This window comes from Ictalurus punctatus, chromosome 2 (genome assembly GCF_001660625.3).
Source record: "Ictalurus punctatus breed USDA103 chromosome 2, Coco_2.0, whole genome shotgun sequence".
Taxonomy (NCBI): Eukaryota; Metazoa; Chordata; class Actinopteri; order Siluriformes; family Ictaluridae; genus Ictalurus; species Ictalurus punctatus.
In genome coordinates, this window is record NC_030417.2 from 28,176,519 (window position 1) to 28,200,967 (window position 24,449).

Below are 24,449 nucleotides of genomic sequence, written 5' to 3' on the forward strand. Positions count from 1 at the left end.
TTGGGGTTTTTTTGTGCATGGAGCTCTGATGGAGCTCGAAGTGGGCTGGTCTAGAAAAGGCATTTTCATTAAAATTGTTCAAAACGCACTCACGTGGGAGTCACCTCAGGCATTCAAACGGTATTGGAGCATTGCATTTATATTGGTTCAGTTGAAGTTTACAAGTTTAAGAGTACAAGCTTCCCCCCCCCCCCCCCCCCCCCCCCCAGAGTATGTACCAGAATCGACGCACGTCAAATGCTCTTCAGGTTGCACGGTTTTGTGCCGTGAACCATTTTTCGAATGGCTGATTGCTGGGGTTTGCAAATGGAATGTGGATTACTGTCACACTGAAGCACTTCCTTGGACAGAAATGTATTTTCTTTTAAATTATGCACTATTTATTTTGCACGATTAGTCTGAACAGATGAGATGCATTTCTGCTCTCGTAGAAACTTAAGGCATGGCAGTATTGCACTTTAGATCCAACCCAATGTTGTGCCTAAATCCTAGATTTTCTCTCATATAAACTATATATGGCAAGAAGTTGGTGGACAGCTAACCATCACACCCATGTGCTTTCTAAACATCCCATTCCAGATTTAGGTTCCTTGTTGCTGTTCTAACAACCTCCACTCTTCTGGGAAGGCTTTCCACTAGACTTTGGAGTGTAGCTGTGGAGATTTTCATTCAGCCCCAGGAGCATTAGGGAGGTCATCAGCACTGATGTTGAATGAGGAGGCCTGGAGCTCAGTCTGCATTCCAGTTAAACCCAAAGGTGTGTGGTGGGGTTGAGGTCAAGGCTCTGCTCAGGCCACTCAAGTTCTTCCACTCCAACCATGTCTTCATGGACCTCTCTTTGTGCACAGGGGACAATACATCCTAGACACCTTTGTGATAACAGTTTAGGGAAGATCCACATATGGATCTGATGGTCAGGTGTTTATAAACTTTTGGCCATATAACGTCTCTAAGAAATCTCCTATGTAGATTTAGGTCCTTAATGACCGTGGCAAGGAAAAACTCCCCGAGAGGACGTGAACAAGAAACCTTGATACAGAAGAGAACCCATCCTCTTCTGGGAGACTCCTGAGAGTGGGAATATAAAACATTTACTCTTCTTCTACAGTCGTATACTTTTAAAAGCAACAGTAATAAGTGTGTTGAAAGAACGTTGAGTATGAGCGTATTGTGAAGGAGTTTGAGATGAGCACAGGGCAGCAGATCTTAGGTCCGTGTCTACAGTATGCAGATGACATTATATACCGAAGAAAGGCCGAGACGTGGGCGTGAACTGTTTTCAGAACGTGCGAATGTTTAGTAGGATCCATTTAGGATCATTCACGACAGCAGAAAGTGAGTCACCAGTTTAGATGTCTAGATATGTAGGGCATCATTTAAAAACGGGACTTTTTTTTTTTTACCCAAAGATGTCACAGCCAGCGGAAGGGGAGGAGCCACCGGAGAGCACTGAGGCTTACATTTATACTGAAAAGTTTTTGGATGTAAATGAGAAGCCAAAAATGCAATCCAAAAAACAAAAAGATTTCTTGTGGCAGCTGTTGTGGGATGATTCGCTGATGAAAGGTCTCAGACCAGAACTTGAAATTGTCGTTTAGTGCTAAATGTTTGATTAGGGGTACAGCACACACAGGTACATGGTTTATAGTGTATAGTGCGCACCATCTGAGGTAAAGCTTTAGTGATGTTTCACTTACTTTCCAAGCATGAGCCTCAAATGCCTCGGACATTATTAATGCATGAACACTATCTTCAGTTGCACCTGTGTAACTCCTGTAAAAGTGCTGGTTCAGGCTCGGTCGGTGCCTGATAAGGCAGATGGGCCTTTGGCCGGCTATAATGCCGTGCTTCTTTAACTGATTGAACCTCTGGGAGCACTCAACTGAGCGCAGTGGCGTGTAAGCCCCAGGGTTGTGATCACAACTGCTTATCTGTAATCGGCTTAAGTAGCCTTCTGAGAGCGTGCCGTCTTCTCCTGTGGCCTCTATCTGTGTTTGTGTTTGCTCCACAGGATCGTTCATGCTTGAAAGAGCTCCTTTTGAGGAAAAAGGCGAGATGTGAGCCAGTGGTGGATAAGACCGAAATATATATATATATATATATATATATATATATATATATATATATATATATATATATATATATATATATATATATATATATATATATATATATATAAAAAGCTTGTTCATTGTATGAAAAAAATGTCAGTAGTTCAGCAACTCCAAAAGCATCGAGTTTAGCAGATCCTCTGCAGTTTATAAAAAACACACGCATTATTATGTAAATGTAATTATATAACCAAAGACAGCTCATCGGACCAGAGACTAGCTCTAGGGCTAGGGACGTGTGCTGAGAAAGAGGAACTTTAACAGGATTTTATTTGCCCTCTCTGGTCTGATTAGTGAACTGATGACCTGCTTTGTACAAAAGAACGTTGATGGTGAGCGCTGAATTAGTAAAGATGAATGAACAGAGAAGTATGCGGTTCAAAGCCAACGTATCGCATCTGTTCAGTGGCCATGACGGATAGTGAGAAGCAGGATTGTGAAGCCACCGTTATGACAAAACAAAACTGTACCGCTTCAAGGTGTCTTATATATAGCCACTAACTAATGCTTAAACTTTAAAACGTAACTGTTGTTGACGGTTTGATTCCCGGCCCACATGACTCCACATACCGAAGTGTCCTTGGGGCAGAACACTGAACCCCAAGTTGCTCCCGATGGCAAGCTAGCGCCTTGCATGGCAGCTCTGCTACTGTTGGGGTGTGTGTGTGTGTGTGTGTGTGTGTGTGAATGGGTGAATGAGAACCAGTGTAAAGCGCTTTGGAACCACTAAGGTTAAAAAAACCAAAAAAACAAACCCCGCTATTCAAGTGCAGACCATTTAAGACGATGGAAAGAATTTATGTAGAATTGTAGAAGAATATTAGGGGTGTAATGATTTGTAAGATTTGGATCGGCGTATTGGTTTAAGATGTAACGATTGAAATAAATCTAAGCAACAATCATAAAAGTATTGAGAGGGGGGCGACTGGGTTGGGGGGAGGGGGGTACAGTGGCCCCACGGATGGGGGCTGATTCCCGTCTGCATGTTTTCTTTCGGGGTTTTCCTCCAGGTACTCCGGTTTCCTCCCCCAGTCCAAAGACATGCGTTCTCTAAATTGTGTGTGTGTGTGCCCTGCGAAGGGTTGGCGCCCCGTCCAGGGTGTTCTCCGCCTCATGTCCCGAGTTCCTTGGGATAGACTCCAGGCTCCCCTGCAACACTGTGTTGCAGGTGCACAAAGTGGATGAATTAGTATCGATTAAATTGATTTTTAAAATTATTGAAAAAGTACAAGGGTGTTCTTTAGATTTTTAATCTGATGTGTAAATTGCCTAGCGAAGCGATTTACGCAGAAACTTCTGATACGACAAAGCCGGTCACATATCGATCAGAGGCGACTTGTATCAGATTGTATCATATCGTCGGAGATTCGGGGGGAATTGTGAAATCTCGAATCATCCCCTTAAGAAACGAAATCGTATCAAGTGGAGACCTGAGGTTTACACACCTATAATACCCCTATAATACCCCTGATCTAACTGTGTGTGTGAGTGTGCACACTTGCCTTGATTACTCTCTTCCTTGATGTGTTTCATGCTTATATAAGCAGGATCATTTGATCAGGAGTCTTTGTAAGTACAGGCTGTGTTTCACACTGTGTTAGTGTGAATAGGCCACAGTCTGCTTCTGTGCCTAATTAGCTTCTGGCACTGGATTAGTATTGTGTATTGTACAGTTGAGAACAGTGTGAGAACGCCCAGCCTGCCTCTGGCTCCCACAAATATCTTCAGCTCGCTCTCTGAGTTTTCTGAACGTTGTGTTTCTGATCTTGTTTGCTTATTTGACTTCCAGCCTAAGGACATACTGTATCTCAGTATGGGGGAGGGGTTTGAATTTTTTTTTTTTTTTTTTTTTTTTTTTTTTTTTTTTTTTTTTTTTTTTTCTTTTGGAGCCACAACCTGCAAGTCAAATGTGCAAATAAGCGTTTGCATGTTTACCGCCCTGATTGTGTAATTATGATTAATCAAACCAGATCTGCTTGCCGGGAGCGAGCCCTCTCCTTAGGCAGCTTAATGCGTGTCTGCTAGTTTCTGTGTACTGGAGAAAATCTTCAGGTAATTGCTTTCTAATCAGGTCTGGAATCTGGATCATGTGACATTTTGTGACCTTTAGTTAAAAGTTTTAGTTTTGTAGCTTTCGTAGTTTCGCAGCTTTGGACTTTCGTTATGATCTGACTGTGTGTGTGTGTGTGTGTCCACCATTGCTTTCTGTGTTCTTTTTCCTCCTTCTGTGTACGTCTCCTCTGTCTCCTGCTCAAAGTGTCTTTTTATTCTTTTTCTTCACAACGCATTGCATATTCAGAAGAGGCAGCGTGTAGGTATATAAAACGCAAAAAGTGTAGCCAGCTGCATGCCTCCTTCTTTTTCCCTCTTTGTTGATCTTGTTTGCCGTTTTTGACTGTCTTATTTTATTTTATGTTTTATTTTTCAATTAGTGCTATTTTTAAGGGAGGACAAACGAAATAGTACGACTGGTTTGATCTTCAAAGTTGCAATTATATCGACTCGGATGATGTACTTATTATTTATTTAAACGTCACTTGGCTTGTACCCCTTTTGAAATACTTTAAAAATAAAAACTCCAAAGTTTCCTCCGAGTTTCTTTTAAGATTTTTTTTTCAATAATTTTCTTTTGTGTTTGGTGTGTGTGATTTTTTTTTTTTGTTTTGTTTTGTTTTTTTGTTTTGTTTGTTTGTTTGTTGTCAGTCTCTGTTCCATTGTTCCGTCTCGTCCTCTGTTTGCTCGTCTGGTCTGCGTGTGTCTTGTGCGACTGCATGGTCTTAGTGCACGGCAGTGGTTTCTACCTCTCTACTGTTCTCGTTATGCCATCCTGCAAATTAATAACAGTGTGTCCTCTCTGCAGGGGACGTGCTCTTTCAGATGGCCGAGGTCCACCGGCAGATACAAGTGCAGCTAGAGGAAATGGTGCGTTATCTTTTAATCTTCTCTCCAGTTGACTTTCCGAAAGCCGTACAGATGGCCTCTGGGTTTTTATAACATGACACGGATCTCGATTCGGCCATGGCCGCGACTGAACGGCTGTTCGTTGTAAATAAGAGAGCTGAATGTATGAACCGTCTCTCTGCAGTTGAAGTGCTTCCACACTGAGCTGCTTTCAGAGCTGGAGAAGAAAGTGGACCTGGATGCCAGATACCTGACTGTGAGTTTCCTCAACACACACACACACACACACACACACACACACACGCACGCACGTACACTTTCAGAAGGTTCTAAATAGGGAAAGAACAGTCTGCACATGACTGTTCTCCTGATGCTGCATTATAGAAGCTTACTGCACTGCACAGAGGCACTAGGTCTATTCTCATGGCAACAGAAATGACTGACAGATGGCTTTCATACAGAAGCAGATTTCAGGTTTTGTTTTTTTTGTTTTTTTAAACTATATAAATATATATATAAATAAGTATATATCCACTCTGCCTCACTGCAGTTTCATCTTGTTCAAGCTGTTAAAATTGCAACAGCGCAGCAACATCTTCAGTTGTTTTGGCCCCCCTCTCCACACTTCCTCATCCTCACACACGCTGCATCGATTCAAGTCGATTAAACCAAGAATAAAGGGGATGTGCAGCATCTCATGGATATCTTTAGAACGAGTGGGCAGTGGGAACGGAGCCGGGTGCTGCTACAGTATGGAATCGCATAACAGGGGGTTGTGGGGGGCGTTGCTTGCCTTTTGTAGTATATTGTCAGTCAGAGCAAACACCCAGTCTTTATTTCATTATCAGTAAAAGACACTGTAGTGGTGGGTGCGTCTTGTAAACATCACTGTCTTGCAATTGGCAAGAGAGATTTGATTTTTTTTTTTTTTCTTTTCTTTAAAACAATGCATTTGTGTGCGCCAGCATTTGGTTAAAAGTCACTAGCTGCGTTTACATGGACAACAATAATCCACTCTTAATCCGATTAAGAACATACTCTAATTGAGAAACTACCATGTAAACAGCAGTTTTTACTTACCTTAATCTAATTAAGGTCATAATCGAAGTAAGCAATTATCTAATTAAGACAGGTGGAGTACTCCTGCTTTAGTCGCATTATGGACGAGTATTACGGACATGTAAACACCTTAATCACATTACGAACGTCGTGTGGGAGTTTTCACCGCATTTTGCGACAGGACACGATCACACACGGCAGTTTTACGTTTTACGGCGAACAAGAGAGTTCGGCTGTGTCCCAAATCGCATACTTTCCTACTATATGCCTGTAGTGGGGACAAGTACATGTATCTCGGCTACTATATAGACGGTAACTACGTGATTTGGGACACACCCACCGCTTCAAGCAGTTATCTGTTAGCATGTACAGCACGACAAATAATTAACTGCACTTAAAGCGTTCGTTAAAAAAAATGAATAAAAACACCCAAAACTGTATACGGTTCCATAACGAAGATGAACTGTATGTCGATACGTGAAATTCGGGAGGGACGTCGGACGGCGTGGCGCGGCGTGGTGATGTAATGACGTGCGCTGTTAATCTAATTATGTTCTATAACATGTAAAACGGGTACATGCCAGGAGTATTCTAAAAGCGACTCATGTAAACACGTTATCACAATATTGTCTTATTCAGATTAAGGTCAATAATTAGATTACTGCTGTCCATGTAAACGTAGTCATTGATTGACCGGATGAAAAAAGACCACATGATTTCAGCTGTATAGTTTTAGGGAGGCTGTGTTACTGCTACTGTAGCCTCTGATTTCTGAATGAGCAGGTTTACAGGTGTTCCTACTAAAGTGGCCAGTGAGAGTATTTTTATATTTTGATGAAATAATGCTCAAGAAGGTAGTCGACAGTTTTAAGTTTTCTGTATGGTCAAACATTTTTCTCTTCTAGTGGCGCAGTCCTCTCTGGACATGCGATAGCTGTGCTTAGAGTTGTTGTCGCTATGGTTACCACTCGAGGCATGCAGACTGTTGCTGTATTTTAAAAAAAAAAAAAAAAAAAAAAAAAAGCAGTGCTGGGAATATGTTATGTTTGAGATTTAAAATTCACAGTCCTATATGCATTTTTTTTTTTCTATCTCAAAGTTTTGGAGGCTTGAAGCTAATTAGCTTTACTGAAATGCGAAAACATGTTTCCTGAACTGAACGATAACTTAAAAACGTATGTGGATTTGCGGTCTCGAACGAGGCATGTGCATTTTCCCCAATCAAAGCAAACAGGGATGCCAAAAAGCTGATGTCAAAATTCAAATCTAAAGAGCGGAACAGCACGTCCTGCTTTGTCTCGGAAAATGCATCCTGAGCCTATTGTGTTTTCATTCTCACAGTCGTCCACGTGTCAGCCAGCGTGTCGGGGCACGGTCAGAGCAGCAAAAGAAATCCCAGTGCCACAGTACAAAATGTCAGTATTGAATTTTTCACTTGGCGCTTAAAAAAAATAAATAAAATGCATATAGGATTGTGAGTTTTAAATTGAAATCCACGAATACATCGTCATTGATTCCCAGCACCTCATCAGTCAGCTCAGGGCTAATTTCAAATGCCTCCTACATGACTCATTGCTGTCAAGATTCTCTTCGCACAACTCTTTTGTTCAACACAAGCTGTTGTAAGGAATAAAACATGACCGGGCACGCCATTATAGTTGGCGATTTTCCAACAACGGCACATCATGTAGTTTTTTTTTTTTTCTTTTCTTTTTTTTTTAGTAAACCAGAGTTACAGTTTTAACGATGTATACCGTTTATAAGACGAGTTCCTGTTATAGCAGGTTAATTATAGCAGCTGTAAATGCTCCCCAATAGCCTTTCTTTTTTCCCCTCTTTCACTCTCTTAAGTGCAGCTTATCAGATAACTGAGAAACCACAAAACCCACCATCTTAAAGACTCTCCTCACGGTGCAAAACTTGATCATCTGCTTTGCCTCAAAGTTTTCTTTCATGAACATTTAAATAAACTTCTCCTAACAGACAGCTTGACAAAAAAAGGAAAGGGGAAAAAAAAGCATTTATTATTACACTTGGATTATGTGGATCGTCCCTGTGAATGAACTGTTACTATAGAAACAGTAACTTGTTAGAACGAGTGCATTTATTATAAAACTGTGATTTGCCATGCAGCCAGCATTATTTTCAAAGCTCATTTTGAAAGAAAATTCTGCTCAGGATTTGAACAGATCAGTGGTTTATTTGAATTCAAATAAAAAAATTTTTAGTAGGTTTCCATCTTATATTTGTGTGTGTGTGTATATAAATATTTATCCTGTTTTAATTTTTTCACATTCTCATATTATAAGGAATTAATATGGATAGCAGTATGTAAACGTGACCCGGAATACTTTTACTGTATAGCATTTTCTTGCGTTTATTCATTTAGCAGACGCTTTTATCCAAAGTGACTTACAAAGGAGGAAATACAAGCAAAGTCTTTCAAGCGGAGAACAATACAAGAAGTGCTACCATACAAGATCTTTTAATTGAGTTCTAGAGAAGCAAAGTGCCCAGAGTAGAGGTGTAAGAGCCGGAGTAAGGGTTTTTTTTTTTTTTTTTAATATAATGTGGGGGTTGGCAGGTTAGGGGTTAGTTAAGTGCTCACGGAAGAGGTGGGTCTTTAGCTGTTTTTTGAAGATGGTGACAGATTCTGCGGTCTGTTCATTCCACCACTGAGGGACAGTTAGTGTGAAGGTTCTGGAAAGGGACCTTGAGCCACGCTGAGGCACTACAAATGCCTCATTTGCCTCGTCGTGCCTCGTCGGTCGTTAACCGATCGCGGATTGCGTGAGGGAACGTCAACCTCAAGGAGAGTGTTGAGGTAGGTGGGTGCTGTTCAAGGTCTTGTACGTGAGCATCAAGGTCTTGAATTTGATACGGGAAGCTACAGGAAGCCAGTGGAGGAAGATGAAATGGGATGTGACATGGGTTCTCTTGGGCTGGTTGAAGACGAGGCGTGCTGCTGCATTCTGAATCATCTGAAAGGGTTTGATGGAGCTGGCCGGGAGGCCTGAGAGTAGTGCGTTGCAGTGGTCCAGTTATGAAATAACAAGAGCCTGGACTAGTAGTTGTGTAACCTGTTCTTTGAGAGAGGGTCTGATTTAGACATAAATGTGATGAATGTTTGGGGGGGCGGGGATAGATACAGCATTGTGTAGCCTGTGTAGGATTTCCGAACACAACTCTGGATGGTGAATCAAATGAATCAAAGCATGCCAAATTTGATTCACTGAATCAGTAAAAGAGTAGTAATACTGTAAGAATTTCCATAATATATCCTGTTTTACCTGCCTTGCCATGAAAATAGCCTTTGATGCTGATATGGTATTAAAAGAACAATAACAAGGCTGCTATTAGTAGCGACTCTGTTTTTGCACTAAACCTGCTCCAACCCATCCACCCTGTATTTTATTTATTTATTTATTTTTTTTTAATGTTCTTTTTTATGCTGTGCTGCCATTTAAAGAGCTTTTTGCATATGCAGTCCAGCTTTCAATTGATGGCCACAGATCATTAGTACTTCCGAAACGACATCTTTTTGGAAGTGACTTTTCTTTTCAGCTCCTGTCATTGAGGCTCAACTCCATAACCACTAAATCTTCCCTTCCATTCAGTTTCAGCTCCGTGCTTGTTAAAATGCCACTCTTTCACGTTTTAATAAGTTCCAGAGCATCGCAGGAACTCTTAGAGCGCTCACGTTTGCTTCAGTACTTCATGGGTGATTATGGGCTGTATTATTGAGCTGGGAGAACACAGGAAGAAAGTAAAAAAGCCATGCCTGTGGGTTTGCCCTGACTGTATGACAAATGCGCTCTAGCCGCCAATCTCATCTCGTTCACACGGCTCTCTGGGCGCACTTGTGTCACGCGAAGGGTTTCACTCCAGTGGCCATGGTAACTGCTAGCAAGTTATGAATGTGAGCTTTAAAGCTTAGAACTTTTCTTATTTAAGAATGCCCAGGTGTGCACTTAAGCCATCATTCATAGTGCCATACGGAAAATCATGCAGTTTGCTGTTTATTAGAAACAAATATGACAAATATTTACTTGGAATCTTTAAGGAATCCTCCAATTAATCAGCGTGAAGAGACTGACTGATATCTTGTTAGACGATATTTACAACATCTGCAGTTTTTCAGCCTTCTAAAAAATAAAAAAAAACAAAAAAATAAAAAACAAGGATCCGTTTTCTAGTATAATGTTGGAGTCATCCAAAAACTGTGTACGCTAAGATTATGTGTTTTTTGTCTCCTGAAGGCGGCTCTGAAGAAGTACCAGATAGAGCACAAGAGCAAAGGCGAGAGCTTGGAGAAATGTCAGGCTGAGCTGAAGAAGCTGCGTAGGAAGAGCCAGGGCAGCAAGAACCCATCTAAATACAACGACAAGGAGCTGCAGGTGAGCCAACCGTTAGCCCCTTCCTCTTTCTCCTCTTTCTCCTCTTCTCCTCGTCTTCCTCCCCACTCTCAGTGACACAGTAACCTCCAGCTCCTGACATGCTACCGTAGGGGAGGTAGGAGAGGCGTGAGTCATGGGGTTGGACGTTGCGCCTACACTTGGATAAGAGTGCGTTCTGCGAACACAAAGGTTTGATAACACACTATGATAACGTTGTGTTTATCTTAAGCTAACATGAATTTGAGAGTCATGCGCTCAGGAAGGCAGGTCACGTGGGTGTTACCTCCGGAATTATTGGCACCCTTCCTGGAATGAATATGTAAAATGAACAACGTTTCATTTTAGCACATGGAAAGTACTATTTTTTTTCCTGCAAGACGCTGGTTTTTTTTGGATTTTTAAAAATATATATATAAATATATAAATAAAATAGTATTTGACTACATGTTATTGAGAAGTGCTGTGATTATTTAAAAGAAAACAAAAAAAGTTCCTCCAACATTTTTATTTATTTATTTTTTTAAACCTGTTTTTGTCCCCACACAAACGCACCTGCTCCGGGTACATGCCCATCTTCACCTGCTTTTTCCCCTCCTGCTCCGTGTTTGCTGTGGTAGCTGAACGGACCTCAGCTCACAGTTTAATGCGAGTACAACAGCATAGTGGCAGAGTCCTTAAGGAAATAAATAGGCTCTGACTCTGCTCGGTGTATCCACACTCCCGAGAGGCCTGAGCTCCAGAGAAAGCTATCACACTTTCCTGGGTGTGAAAACTCTTCTCTCTCAACTCCATTACCTAGCTGTGTAATACAACACAGCTCTCTAGCCTGTACATGACTTCGGCATTGTGCGTATGAAGACGGCACATCCGTTTCTATACTATCTGGATCTGTTTAGAGCTCCAAATAACCATATCTATAACTCTATTTGGATTTCAACCCAAAGTGAGCTGGCATTAAAAAAACAACAACCCCAAAACAAACATATAACTATATCCTCAATTCCTCAACCTCAGCAACACCACGCAAGTTCTTAATTGGCATCAATTAGAGATGACGTGCACGGGGCTGTTATTTATTTATTCATTTATTTTATTTTATTTTATTATCCCACTTGTGCAGTTATTGTATTTGTTTGCACCTACTAGCAATGTATTCCAACAATTACAACTAATAAATAGTAGCTGTGTTTAAAACACCACAACCCTGATTGAAGCATTCACTTGGGTGCAATGAAGTAACGCTGTACCTGCATTGCGCAACACCACAAATTCGTGGTTTTTATCCCATGAGCTTCAACTCTAACACGCACTCACCCGCTCGATGAAAAGTAAAAACCTCCCGCTCTTGCTACATTTTTGCATCCCGCAGAATGTCAGTCACAATCTAGTCTCAAGCAGATGCCCTGTGAAACTGTAGTGCCACTCCTATTTGTATCTGCATTCACATCTAATTATAACGCGTATCTGTTCACGCCGGATAATGTCTTCGGTTCCAGATTGTTATTTCAGTCTGTTCTCAACCCTAATGTAGCGTTTGTGCATAGACTGAATTGTTTGCTGAACTACTTTTTTTTTTTTTTTTTTTTTTTTTTTTTTGTCCCCCCACCCCTCGAGTTTAACTGCGAGTAGGCTGCATGCTTAGGCAGGTAACCCAGCTCTGGCTTAATCCATTTTTCCTGCTTGTTGTTGTTGCTAGGACTTGATGAATGCTCTATGGGTGCTGCCAGATACCCAGCGGACAATGTCTCAGCGTAGGCTCCAGCCATACATCAGCCATGATGTGGCTCCGCTCCCAGCTTTTAGCATGAATCACTGTCATCAGCACTTTAGGTTCTGTGTGTGTGCGCAGACCATCATCAACTGCTCCCAGACTGGTGGTTTTTTGTTTTGTTTTTTTGGGGGGGGTGGGTGTTTACTACTTCAGACATAGACTAAATAGTCTTTCTTTTCATTTAATTTCCCTCCTGGCAACTTTTATGTAAATGGATTAGTCTAGCTGCAGGCGAGAGAAGTCTGTGCTTATAATATAGTGGAGGTTAAACCCACCTGATCACTCCTGTTCTGGAAAGCTCGGCAAACAAAGGCACATGCAGCCAGTGCTGGGGAATGGCGGGGGTGTCTAAATAACTGTGTGTTCCAGCATTTTACACACAGCAGAGTGCCCACGCTTTCCAAATCGCCGTGTTTAAGTGTACCACATTCCCGAGCCCATGTTTTTTCCCCTCTTTCCGGTGTTCTAGAAAGAGATTTATTTATTTTTCTCTCCGTCTCAGTTCCGTCTGCTTCCCTCAATCCTCCGCTCCACTTCACTGCACCTCTGTCCTTCCTACTCCCTGTTTACTTCATCCCCAAGCTCACGAAAGCATTATTCACTAGTGAAGTATCTAATTAGCTAATTATTTACTGCAATAAAGGGAGAAGATGGAGGGAAATGCAGCTTGTGGCAGCTGGCATGTCTTACTTAAATAACCATGTGGAGGTGGAGTTGTCACTTCCCGTACCGAGGCACATTTGGTGACTAAGGAGAAGCATATGGAGATTGGTGATCCGCATCATTTTAGGATTATGTATGCACATAGGAGCAAAGCCATGCACACACGTGTGCACTCCCAGAGACATGCCTGAGTGCTCACACACACCCACACTCATGCGCGCACACATACACGCACACACACAGTAGTGATGGGAATTTTTGTAGCACTTTGGCACATAGAAAGTTATTCAACACTAGATGTTTCAAATACTTTCTTTACTATTTTTCCTCATGATTAATGTGTGACTTTGTTTGAGGTTACTCGACAGCACCATACCATGGAGTCTCACTTTAGCATAAATGATATAATAGCGCTGGCGAATTCTTGAATCTGATTGGTCAGAAGGTGTTGTTTGAATTTCCAGAGCAGCAGATCTGACAGTAGAGATGGAGGAAGTGACATTTATGCCACTATATTATATCATTTTAAATGTATATAATTTTATAGGTTTAAATGAAATAAAAATGAGGCTTTATTTGAGCACTTCGGTCAGTGAAACGGCTCAGTACAGCCTTGTTGTGTCGTGTTGTTGCAGTGAGAAACAGCCAGAGGGCGCTGTGGGGTACAGCATTGTGATTGCACGCAAGGGGAGAAGGAGAATTCGTGGATAATAAAAAGATGGAGTTGGACACGGTCGCACGTTTATTTCTTTTACAAGTGTAGTATACCACAAGCTTATAAACTTTGAATGAAATACCAGTAGGACGGTAACCTACATAATGTTAAAAATCTAAATATTAAATAAAATTTAAAAAACGCGGCTGGGTGACATTCCTTTTTTTTTTTCTTCTTCCACAAATCCGACATACGGCTTCATCCAAATTGGTATCGGTTCTCCTCTCTCGTTAGGCACGAATCCAAAATGTTCCCAGATTGCCGACGTAACGTTTGGTTTCGCAACAAGATCCATCGCAGCGGCAGAACCCGAAGTGAAATGGCAGAATTCGCTCAAATAAACCCGTGGCAAACTAACAGACAACACCATATAGGGCGTTTGATTATGATTACGTAATTTGTGTATTAATATAAAATCTTCCGCTTTATGGTAGGCTATAAATACAAATGAATGTTATTTCTTCTGCTTCTTCTTCTGCTTCTTCTTCTTCAGCTGCTTCCCAACTCAAGCAGAAACACAAACGTTACGTGTGATGTGACACCACCACGGTGGCAAACTACCACCGCAGTGGTGCGGTTGTCATAGCCACCATCACAGCCCTACTTAATACCTTGTGTGTTGTTGTGTTTTTTTTTTTGTTTGTTTGTTTTTTTTTTTCCTTTTTCTCCTTCCCCTCAACAGTATGTTTTCATTAAACTCAGTGCCATAGCTCGCTACACATTTCATTTCGAATGCACACAGTTTTTGCATTTGAATGTGCATTTTTATCTTAAATTTGACTTCAACAGCCCTAAAGCAGATGAGAGAACCGAAGCAGCACGAATGGCTAAAATGTTGGTGACATTCATTCTTACGTAAACAAACACGCACGTATACACAGTGGCCAGTATCGAGGTCCGCAAAAATGGTCGAGGTCTTGTCCATAAATCGTACGATAAGTCGATAACGTAATTATCATGGCAGGCCTGAAACTGAAGCTTTCTGTAAGGAGACGTTTGTTTAACATTTATATATGGAGTCTATATTGTGACCGCTTTGTTAGCGGTCAGTCCATTTTACACCAGGGGAATGTGTTCAGGAATGAAGACTTTGCGCGTTCCAGTTTTTCAGTAACATGAGCAGAGTTTAAATTTGTTTCTTATTAACTTTTAAAAGAGAACAGGAACTAATAATTAGTCTTGCTGATGCTCCACAACACTGAACGCAACTGTAAATGGATCATTTAATAGTGATAAATAAAATAAAAAAATTGTAATTGTTGATAAATTGCTATAGTGTAAGAGGAATTAAACATTGTATAGTGGTGCTATTGGGAAAATAATGCACTTCTCTCTCTCTCACACGCACGCACGCACGCACGCACACGCAAAATCTCGGCATGCGGCAGGCAAGTGAAGGATCAGGATTAGGAATTGCATGGCTTTGGACAAAAGAGTCTGAAAGAGTGCTGAAGAGTGCAGAGGAGTGACTGATTGCAGTGTAAGCAGGAATAAATGTCCCTCCCTTGCTGCATCATTCGCTTCCTGCATCCCATTTGCTATTGCTATATCTCAGGAAAGTATTTTAATAAACGTACTCCACTGAGACAGCCCCACTTATTATTCTGTATTATTATCCCCACATATTTAACTGAGCCCTCTGATGGAGTATCAGATGTGGAGGTGCTCAAGTCCATTGTGCATGTTTAAGGTGCTGACGTTAATTCGCAATCATACCTCTCTCTCTCTCTCTCTCTCTCTCTCTCTCTCTCTCTCTCAGAGATAGATCGTGTCATGTGATGAATGTTTCATGAGTCACGAGTGAGAGGTTTGACTGGTTCTTGAGAAGCTGTGCTTTAGCCTCAGCTTAGTTTAGTGGGAGTCTGAGCACGCTGAGAGAAGCATGTAAATGTGGAGGCTGCAGTACGGCTGAGTTTCCTCCTCTGCCTACTCAACCAGTCACAGCAGCTGAGCCCGTGTGTTGGCTGGAGCGTGGCTGAAAGCTGTCATCTCTCAAAATGAAGGTCTTTCTCTTCCCATCCATCATGCAGCGACACATCTGGCTGCACTCGTCAGTCTTGCTTCCTTGCCACAAAGCTGACCTCTGATATATTTCTCACACATTTTTTTTCCTTATTATTATTATTATTCTTTTAATTTTGCTATCTCCACTCCATATCTGTTCTCTCTGCATTTGGATGACTCATGCTGCATTCCTGCTCTACTGCCTGAGCTTGAGTTTTTTTTTTTTTTTCCACTAAGCCGAAAGCCGTTCTGCCAAGGGGCCTGTAGAGGACACGACCCCACCACACTATGCCGTTTAACAGGCCGGTTCTGATTGGATATCAGTTCACCACTGAAGCCTTTATCCTTTTAATCTACTGTCTGCAAGCAAAGCAGTGTAAAGAGAGACCTACAACCCACATATACACAGCCTACGTCTGTACACAGTCTGGGCTCTTGATGGTCATTTCTGAGCATTTGTTCACATTTTGCTGAGAAACTAGCACCTGCCTGTGGTGGAAGAATAAACTGCACATGCAGTAATGCCACAGTGGTGCTGCTATTCCTTTCTCTTTAGGACAGTTTGTGCTGTAATACAGCCCTTTCTATTCCATTAATGTCTACACGTCCAGCTCATAAGCTCAAAGGAAACAATAATCTACATCCAGCCCAGCATACCTTGCCGAGTGCTAATCTCAACCCGGAACAGCTCTGGACACCAGACTACGCCTTGATTAAACACGGTCATCACTGACCGAAGGAGATTTCTTTGCTTTCGTTGGATTGTCAGCTTCTTTTCTCTCCCTCCGGTGGAGTCATTAACTTCTTCCTCTGAAGCCGCATCCGCTATTGATTCCACGCCGTGCGAACGTACGTGTGTGGAGTTCTTTTCTCATTATGGCAAATCTCCTCCGCCTAGGGTGAACACAGCGATATGATTGAAATGGATGATAATACAGCAAGCCAGCGGGGAGGCCCCTTACCCCTTTGTGGGGAAATTACATTTGAGTGTTGGAACACCTGGATGTGTTCCAGTAATGAGTTCTGTAATGGGGCTGACATTTCCATCAGGTGAAAGCTCCTGCTGGTAGGAGAGGGGAGTGGGTAGAGAGGGGGACGGATGGATGATGTGACGGATGAAATGTCCACATGCTTTTTCAAACGGGGGCAGTGGGTCAGTGGCATGGTCACGTGGAGCGCAAAGAACACTCGGGTTTCATGGGGGGAGAGGGGGTATTTTACAGTGCAAGTATGTCAACATCAATATGGCGTTTTTATAATATCTCTGTAAGAAGTATAACCCACTCTAGGGATAGCTGGAATTCTTAGTGGGCATGATGTGTGCAATATGAGGATGTGTCGAGGGCTGAATGACGTGAATCTGTAGCCCGTGCGCAGAACAGTGACCAATTAAAGGAAACAATCAGGATAGAAATGTTTCATTATAGGTTAAAGGTGATTAGTCAGAATGACTTTGTATTGATTTACAGTGCCCCTTACGTCAAAGGGGACAAGTGGGACCAAAACATGCAGCAAAACACCTCCTACAGTAGATCAGTGCCACCAGATCCCCTCACCATAGGGTCAAACGTTCATGCTTGTTGAGTCTTCTTGCCACCCACTTGTCACAAACATGGTGAAGGATGACTCATCTGTCCATAATACTTTTATACACATCTCTGTAGACAAGTTTTTGTGTGAGTACTTTTTCCATAGATTGAAACACAACCACATGAGCAGACTTTATGACTGAAAGAGAGGGTTCATTATTTGGGCATGAGCTTCAACATGATTTGGATCTCTTCCTCTTGAGATCTTGATCAAAAATCCAGGTCAACTAGACCTGCTCAACGTTTGTATACATGCCACTTAGCATGTTAGGATTAATTTCTGAACTCCACTTAGTTATGCAGGTTTTTCCATTAATTTGTCACCTGTCTGTATGCATTTTTTTTCCCTCTGTCCTGTATTAACTAATGCGCCATGTAAAAAGTTGCTTCCTGGGGGGTAGTTAAATTGGTCACACATTGAGTTACAGATTTCTACTGTATGGAGTCTAGACTGACTGCTTGACTTTTTCCTCCCTTTATCAGTATGTGGAGACCATAAACACTAAGCAGAACGAGCTGGACACCTTCATCGCAGAGGGCTACAAAACAGCTCTGTCAGAGGAGCGCAGGAGATACTGCTTCCTGGTGGACCGCCAGTGTGCCGTGGCCAAGAACAACAGTGCCTACCACGGAAAGGTGAGGGAGATGGCGCATCTTCATCTGACGGTCTGTTGAAATCTGCTACCGAATTGTCCAACGCAACGCGAAGGCCATTCGGCAGAATCTTAGCAGTTGCCATGGCAATTCCCCGAGCTCACTCCTGCAACATTCTGCATTATGTCTGTTGCAATTACCAAAGTGGAGGAGCTCATTTATGCCCTTGGTTTTGTGCACAGAAGAACTGTTCTGTAAGAACCTGAACCTTAAGAAGAACGGGTGGTCATACTATATAGCTATATATATATAAATAATATAGCATTTCTGTGTGTGTGTTTTTTTTGGGCGGGGGGGCTTTCTATGTTTGTGTTTGTGTTGTGTGTATGTATGGCATCACTGATAATGGGATTATGCATGGCGTCGAGAGAGAAATGCCCTGACAGCAAGTCCTGTAGCAGTACAGGGGCATGTGTGGGAAGAGTTTAGAAAGGGTGCACTTGCTGTGTGTGTGTGTGTGTGTGTGTGTGTGTGTGTGTGTGTGTGTGTGTAAACGAATGAGTCATTGGGCGAGGAGTGGGCGGATGGGTACAGAGGCAGGCTCCTCACCCACGCTGCAGCATGTTAGAATAGAGGGCGAAGAGGTGAGGAGAAAGAGAGGCCCTGTCGTGAGTACCAGCAGATTCTGAAAGTCCAGCTTTTACATGATCTAATCTTTTTAGATTACGTAATTCAAATTGCATACTGAATTGAACAGCAATGAAGAAAGTTTAAATGGTGGCTGATTTTAAAAACAATCATTTAAAACAATAAATAAAAAGTTTTCATATGCTTTTTATGTTTGTGTGTAGGGCAAGGATCTGCTCACCCAGAAGATCCCAGTGTGGCAGCAATCCTGCTCCGATCCCAACAAGCTCCCGGAGAGGGCCATGTTGCTGGTGCAGCAGATGGTGTCTGGCTCGAACCCCCTTCTCTCCAGCCCGCTGCATTCCTCTAAGGGCAACCTGGTCATCTCAGAGCCCATCCCTGGTGCTCAGCCCCTGCCTGTGCCCCCTGAACTGGCGGCCCTCATGGGCCACCCAGGGGTGAGTGACACCTGCATACCTATTACTCAGCTACAGCTCATTATTACAGAAGGTTTCGTCATTCTGAGTGACAGCCTGTGGGGTTATTCTACAGATTCATATTATATAAAGGCGATTCTTTATCCTCATCATTTGCTTCCTGTGTGGTAGGAAGATGTAAATAAGCCTATTAGGATGCGGATGTTATCATGTGGTTAGAAGGATGGCTGGTGCAGGGAGCAAAAGGAAAGCGAGAGAACATTTCCATAGTGCAGTGCAAGAGATGTGTCAAGGCTTCAGAAACTCATTTCTGCAGACAGCGCTATTGTACAGAGCACCTCACCCTCAGCGAATTTTAATATCCAAGCTGGATCTAGTTACATCGGCTCTTACTTGTCTGTCATTAATGCTAGATTAATAATTCTGAAGTCTTATGTCTAACATTAAACCCAGTTTCTAATGGTCAGTTCCCTTTTTCAATACAGTCTCAAAAATATCATCTGTGTGGCTGTAATTTATGAATCACTCACTCACTGCTTCACTCACTCACTCACTCACTCACTCACTGCTTCACTCACTCACTCACTCACTGCTTCACTCACTCACTCACTCACTGCTTCACTCACTCACTCACTCACTGCTTCACTCACTCACTCACTGCTTCACTCACTCACTGCTTCACTTACTCACTCACTGCTTCACTCACTCACTGCTTCACTCACTCACTCACTGCTTCACTCACTCACTTACTCACTGCTTCACTCACTCACTCACTGCTTGCTTCACTCACTGCTTCACTCACTCACTGCTTCACTCACTCACTCACTGCTTGCTTCACTCACTGCTTCACTCACTCACTGCTTCACTCACTCACTCACTGCTTCACTCACTCACTCACTGCTTCACTCACTCACTCACTGCTTCACTCACTCACTCACTCACTGCTTCACTCACTGCTTCACTCACTGCTTCACTCACTGCTTCACTCACTCACTTACTCACTGCTTCACTCACTCACTCACTGCTTGCTTCACTCACTGCTTCACTCACTCACTCACTGCTTCACTCACTCACTCACTGCTTCACTCACTCACTCACTGCTTCACTCACTCACTGCTTCACTCACTCACTGACTCACTCACTCACTGCTTCACTCACTCACTCACTGCTTCACTCACTCACTCACTGCTTCACTCACTGCTTCACTCACTGCTTCACTCACTCACTGCTTCACTCACTCACTGCTTCACTCACTCATTGCTTCACTCACTCACTCACTCACTCACTCACTGCTTCACTCACTCACTGCTTCACTCACTCACTCACTGCTTCACTCACTCACTGCTTCACTCACTCACTGACTCACTCACTCACTGCTTCACTCACTCACTCACTGCTTCACTCACTCACTCACTGCTTCACTCACTGCTTCACTCACTCACTCACTGCTTCACTCACTCACTCACTCACTGCTTCACTCACTCACTGCTTCACTCACTCACTGCTTCACTCACTCACTCACTCACTCACTCACTGCTTCACTCACTCACTGCTTCACTCACTCACTCACTCACTCACTCACTGCTTCACTCACTCACTGCTTCACTCACTGCTTCACTCACTCACTCACTGCTTCACTCACTGCTTCACTCACTCACTGCTTCACTCACTGCTTCACTCACTCACTGCTTCACTCACTGCTTCACTCACTCACTCACTCACTCACTCACTGCTTCACTCACTCACTCACTGCTTCACTCACTCACTCACTGCTTCACTCACTCACTCACTGCTTCACTCACTCACTGCTTCACTCACTCACTCACTCACTGCTTCACTCACTGCTTCACTCACTCACTCACTCACTGCTTCACTCACTCACTCACTGCTTCACTCACTCACTCACTCACTCACTCATTGCTTCACTCACTCACTCACTCACTCACTCACTCATTGCTTCACTCACTCACTCACTCACTCACTCACTGCTTCACTCACTCACTCACTGCTTCACTCACTCACTCACTGCTTCACTCACTCACTCACTGCTTCACTCACTCACTGCTTCACTCACTCACTCACTCACTGCTTCACTCACTCACTGCTTCACTCACTCACTCACTGCTTCACTCACTGCTTCACTCACTCACTCACTCACTGCTTCACTCACTCACTCACTCACTCACTCACTCACTCACTCACTCACTCACTCACTCACTCACTCACTCACTCATTGCTTCACTCACTCACTCACTCACTCACTCACTGCTTCACTCACTCACTCACTGCTTCACTCACTCACTCACTGCTTCACTCAATGCTTCACTCACTCACTCACTCACTCACTGCTTCACTCACTCACTTACTGCTTCACTCACTCACTCACTCACTCACTGCTTCACTCACTCACTGCTTCACTCACTCACTGCTTCACTCACTCACTGCTTCACTCACTCACTCACTGCTTCACTCACTCACTCACTGCTTCACTCACTCACTCATTGTTTCACTTGTTTGCAGAGGCTTATGGGGCCTGATGGCATGTCTCTGGTCAATGGTACGACAGGAATGCAAGGTGAGGAGTACTGGGCTGAAGGGGGTGTGTCTCAGGGAAGACCCGCCTCCCCACAGCCTCAGTCCCAGACTCAGCCACAGAGGCAGGTCAGCGATGTTTACTCCAACACCCTGCCTGTCCGCAGACCCCAGCCTGCTAAGAGCAAGGCCACCGTGGGTACGACACCAAGCCACCTACAAAATAAAGCTAAACACAACTAGTCAAGCAGCTAGATTTTTTTTAAAAAAATCACCAGTCAAGGAGCTTCAGTACCCAAATGAATGAATTCTACCTACTATCTACTATCTTGTCCTCATAGCATTTGTCTCTCTTCTCCTCAGGCGAGACACGGACTCTGCCCAGGTCCAGCTCCATGGCGGCAGGATTGGAGAAGAACGGGCGCTCACGTGTGCAGGCCATTTTCTCTCATGCTGCTGGTGACAACAGCACACTGCTCAGCTTTACTGAGGGTGACATTATCACACTGCTGGTGCCTGAGGCTCGGGATGGCTGGCATTATGGAGAAAACGAGAAGAACAAGATGTAAGTCCTTGTGCTGTGGGAATAAACAAAACCTGTTTTTACCAACAGCTGGGACATGACTGAACAAAACTCTGGTGGTTTTGTTCTTACCATTACAGTGTTCATGTCTTATTGGTTTACTTTTAAAAGCACTAAATTTGAGCATGCTTTAATTTTTTCTTTTCAGGAGAGGCTGGTTCCCCTTTTCCTACACACGAGTGTTACCGGAGAGTGACGGTGACAAGCTGCGAGTTAAGTAAGTACCCTGACGCTTTCTCACACTTAAAAAGGAAAAAAAAAAAAGAAGCTCTAAGTGTGTGTAATTTATTTTTTATTTTTTTGGAAAGACAAAAAATGACTTTTATAGCAGCGACATTCTGAAGGTTGAGTCATTTTTGTTTAGGATTTTCTCAGGCTGTATTGTTTCCCAGAGGTTGAAACAGACCAAGTGCACTATCTCTCATAATTGTTGCTTCTTAAGTGGATTGGGGAATTTCTTGCTTGGGTGCTCTGTCACTGGGACAAAAAAACAACAACAAAAGCTGGGTTTTGGCTGGCACGCCTTTTCGCATTCAAAGAAGGCCACCGCGAAATCAACTGATTTGATTAAAGCTACATCGAACTCCAGCGATGCATGTATGGGCTTGAGTAGTCTGGGCTGATTGTGCACTCTCCTTCAGTCTACATCACGGGAAGAGCAGCAGCACGGGGAACCTGCTGGAGAGAGACGACACGTCTCTGCCCATGCCTGACTACGGTCTGACCGCCCGTCTGTTGGCTCAGAGCCTCACACAGAATCGCCCGCCGCGTCCCTACAGCATGGCTGGCTTCACACAGGTACACACACATACACATACGCACACACACACAAGCATGCTCGCTAACTACTAACCCTGTAGATTTCTCAGCTAAATTTTTACACCGTCTCTGCATGATTCTTTTCTGCTTTATGGGGACAGATATATTCCTCTGAGCTCAGAAGCTCACTGACTCCACCTGCTGGAGCAAAACACACTTGTTTCTGATTGCACTGAGCAATGCATGATTTTATTTATTTATTTATTTATTTATTTATTTATTTATTTATTTAAACTAACACTAACTGCACCTTCTTCACTGGCTCTGCTTCAGTGCACTCCAGGGTAGCATTGAAATGTTCTTTTTACAAATTCGCAGCCAGCGATTGAGGATTATGACAGTCGTTTTGCCACAAGGTAAGATTTAATGTGGAGGAACTGATGCGTGTTATATGTAAGAAATAAACTGTAAGGTGTCAAATGAATCAGCAGGGAGATCCTTCTGATAGTGAACAGTAATTAAAGGAATACTCCATTGGTCTTTGGCCTAACCAATTTTGACCAGATCTGCAGCATGTGTGTGATTACCATGGACGAGGATTTGGGCATGTTTCCCTGTACTGGTGGGAGCCTACCCCCCTCCAGAGAAGGTCTACCTGAAGACGTCCTTATTGATGTCTTAACTTGCTGTACAAATGTTTGCTCGAGGAATTCATAAAAAACTTTCTAGAAAACGTTCACATTTAATGACTACGCTTTACCCCGAATTCAAACCGTTGCATACATAATACTGCTTCATTCGAATTCAAGTGATGTCCATATGTACAACAGTTTAAATAAAACATGGGGATGGAGACAATGTTATAAATACAGCTCAGTAAAAAAATTTTTACGTGAGACAGTGGTAAAGAAAATAAACAGCATATCTGTTTTGTTTAGTTTAGTTTAGTTTATTGTTATCGAAGAGCATCATTTAGAAACACTTTGCTGAGCAACTTCTGCTCTTGTCTTAGTGTAGGGAAAGGAGTTGAAATTCTTGTCTGTGGTACACACAGGTTTGGTATATAGCAATTAGGAGTATTCTTTTAATACCTGTCTTTATCAGTACTTATATTTCCCTTTCCTTAGCTCATTGTGGCATCTGTCAGCTCAGATAAGTAGCAGATGTGGAAAAAGTTTGTGTCTAAATGACCACCCCCACCCCCCTTTCCCCCTTCCCCGTTTGAAGGACCCCAACAATATATGCCCTATGTGTTATGTGACTGAAGAAGGCTGGATGTATGTCTTTGTGTTGTGTATGTGTTTGAGCGAGTTGGTGGGTTTGAGGGCTGAGAGAAGCATCATCAACATGTGCAGTGCATCATTTCTGATCTCATTGTCCGTATCCTGTGTGCCCTGAACTCCTGTCTCTAGGTCTGTACGTCTAAACTGAAACCCATCTAGCCATGCAGTTAACTTACACTGAGGAAGATGACTTTGATAGCCAAAGCCACCTCAAATCTGGCCCCTAGTTTACTTCTTTTTTTCTTTTTTTTTTCAGCCTAGCACGTGAAATAACCCAATCTTGTCACCTAGTACATTTGTGGAGCTCCTGGTATTTTAATTTTTTTTTTTTTAAATGTTAAAACAGTGCTCCTCTCCTCCCTACCCCTCAAAGTCACTTCCATCCCTTCCTTTCTCCACTTCTTTTGGCTGTCTTGTCTTTTCT

The 24,449-nt window shown here is 42.9% G+C and overlaps 1 protein-coding gene across 8 annotated transcripts in view; it reads left to right on the forward strand.

Moving 5' to 3' along the window:
• baiap2a (BAR/IMD domain containing adaptor protein 2a) overlaps positions 1-24,449 on the forward strand; it is an 86,580-nt gene that overhangs the window by 56,273 nt on the left and 5,858 nt on the right. For 2 of the 8 annotated variants that reach the window (XM_053674954.1, XM_047149699.2), the window contains exons 4-13: positions 4,972-5,033; positions 5,197-5,268; positions 10,331-10,468; positions 17,694-17,846; positions 18,656-18,889; positions 21,389-21,599; positions 21,764-21,965; positions 22,132-22,200; positions 22,625-22,781; positions 23,121-23,158. In XM_053674954.1, the coding sequence (XP_053530929.1) occupies positions 4,972-5,033; positions 5,197-5,268; positions 10,331-10,468; positions 17,694-17,846; positions 18,656-18,889; positions 21,389-21,599; positions 21,764-21,965; positions 22,132-22,200; positions 22,625-22,781; positions 23,121-23,158 (1,336 nt within the window). Of the gene's footprint in view, positions 1-4,027; positions 4,164-4,971; positions 5,034-5,196; positions 5,269-10,330; positions 10,469-17,693; positions 17,847-18,655; positions 18,890-21,388; positions 21,600-21,763; positions 21,966-22,131; positions 22,201-22,624; positions 22,782-23,120; positions 24,353-24,449 lie in introns of those variants that run through there. The other 6 variants (XM_053674941.1, XM_053674948.1, XM_053674950.1 and 3 more) reach the window with 4 other exon arrangements.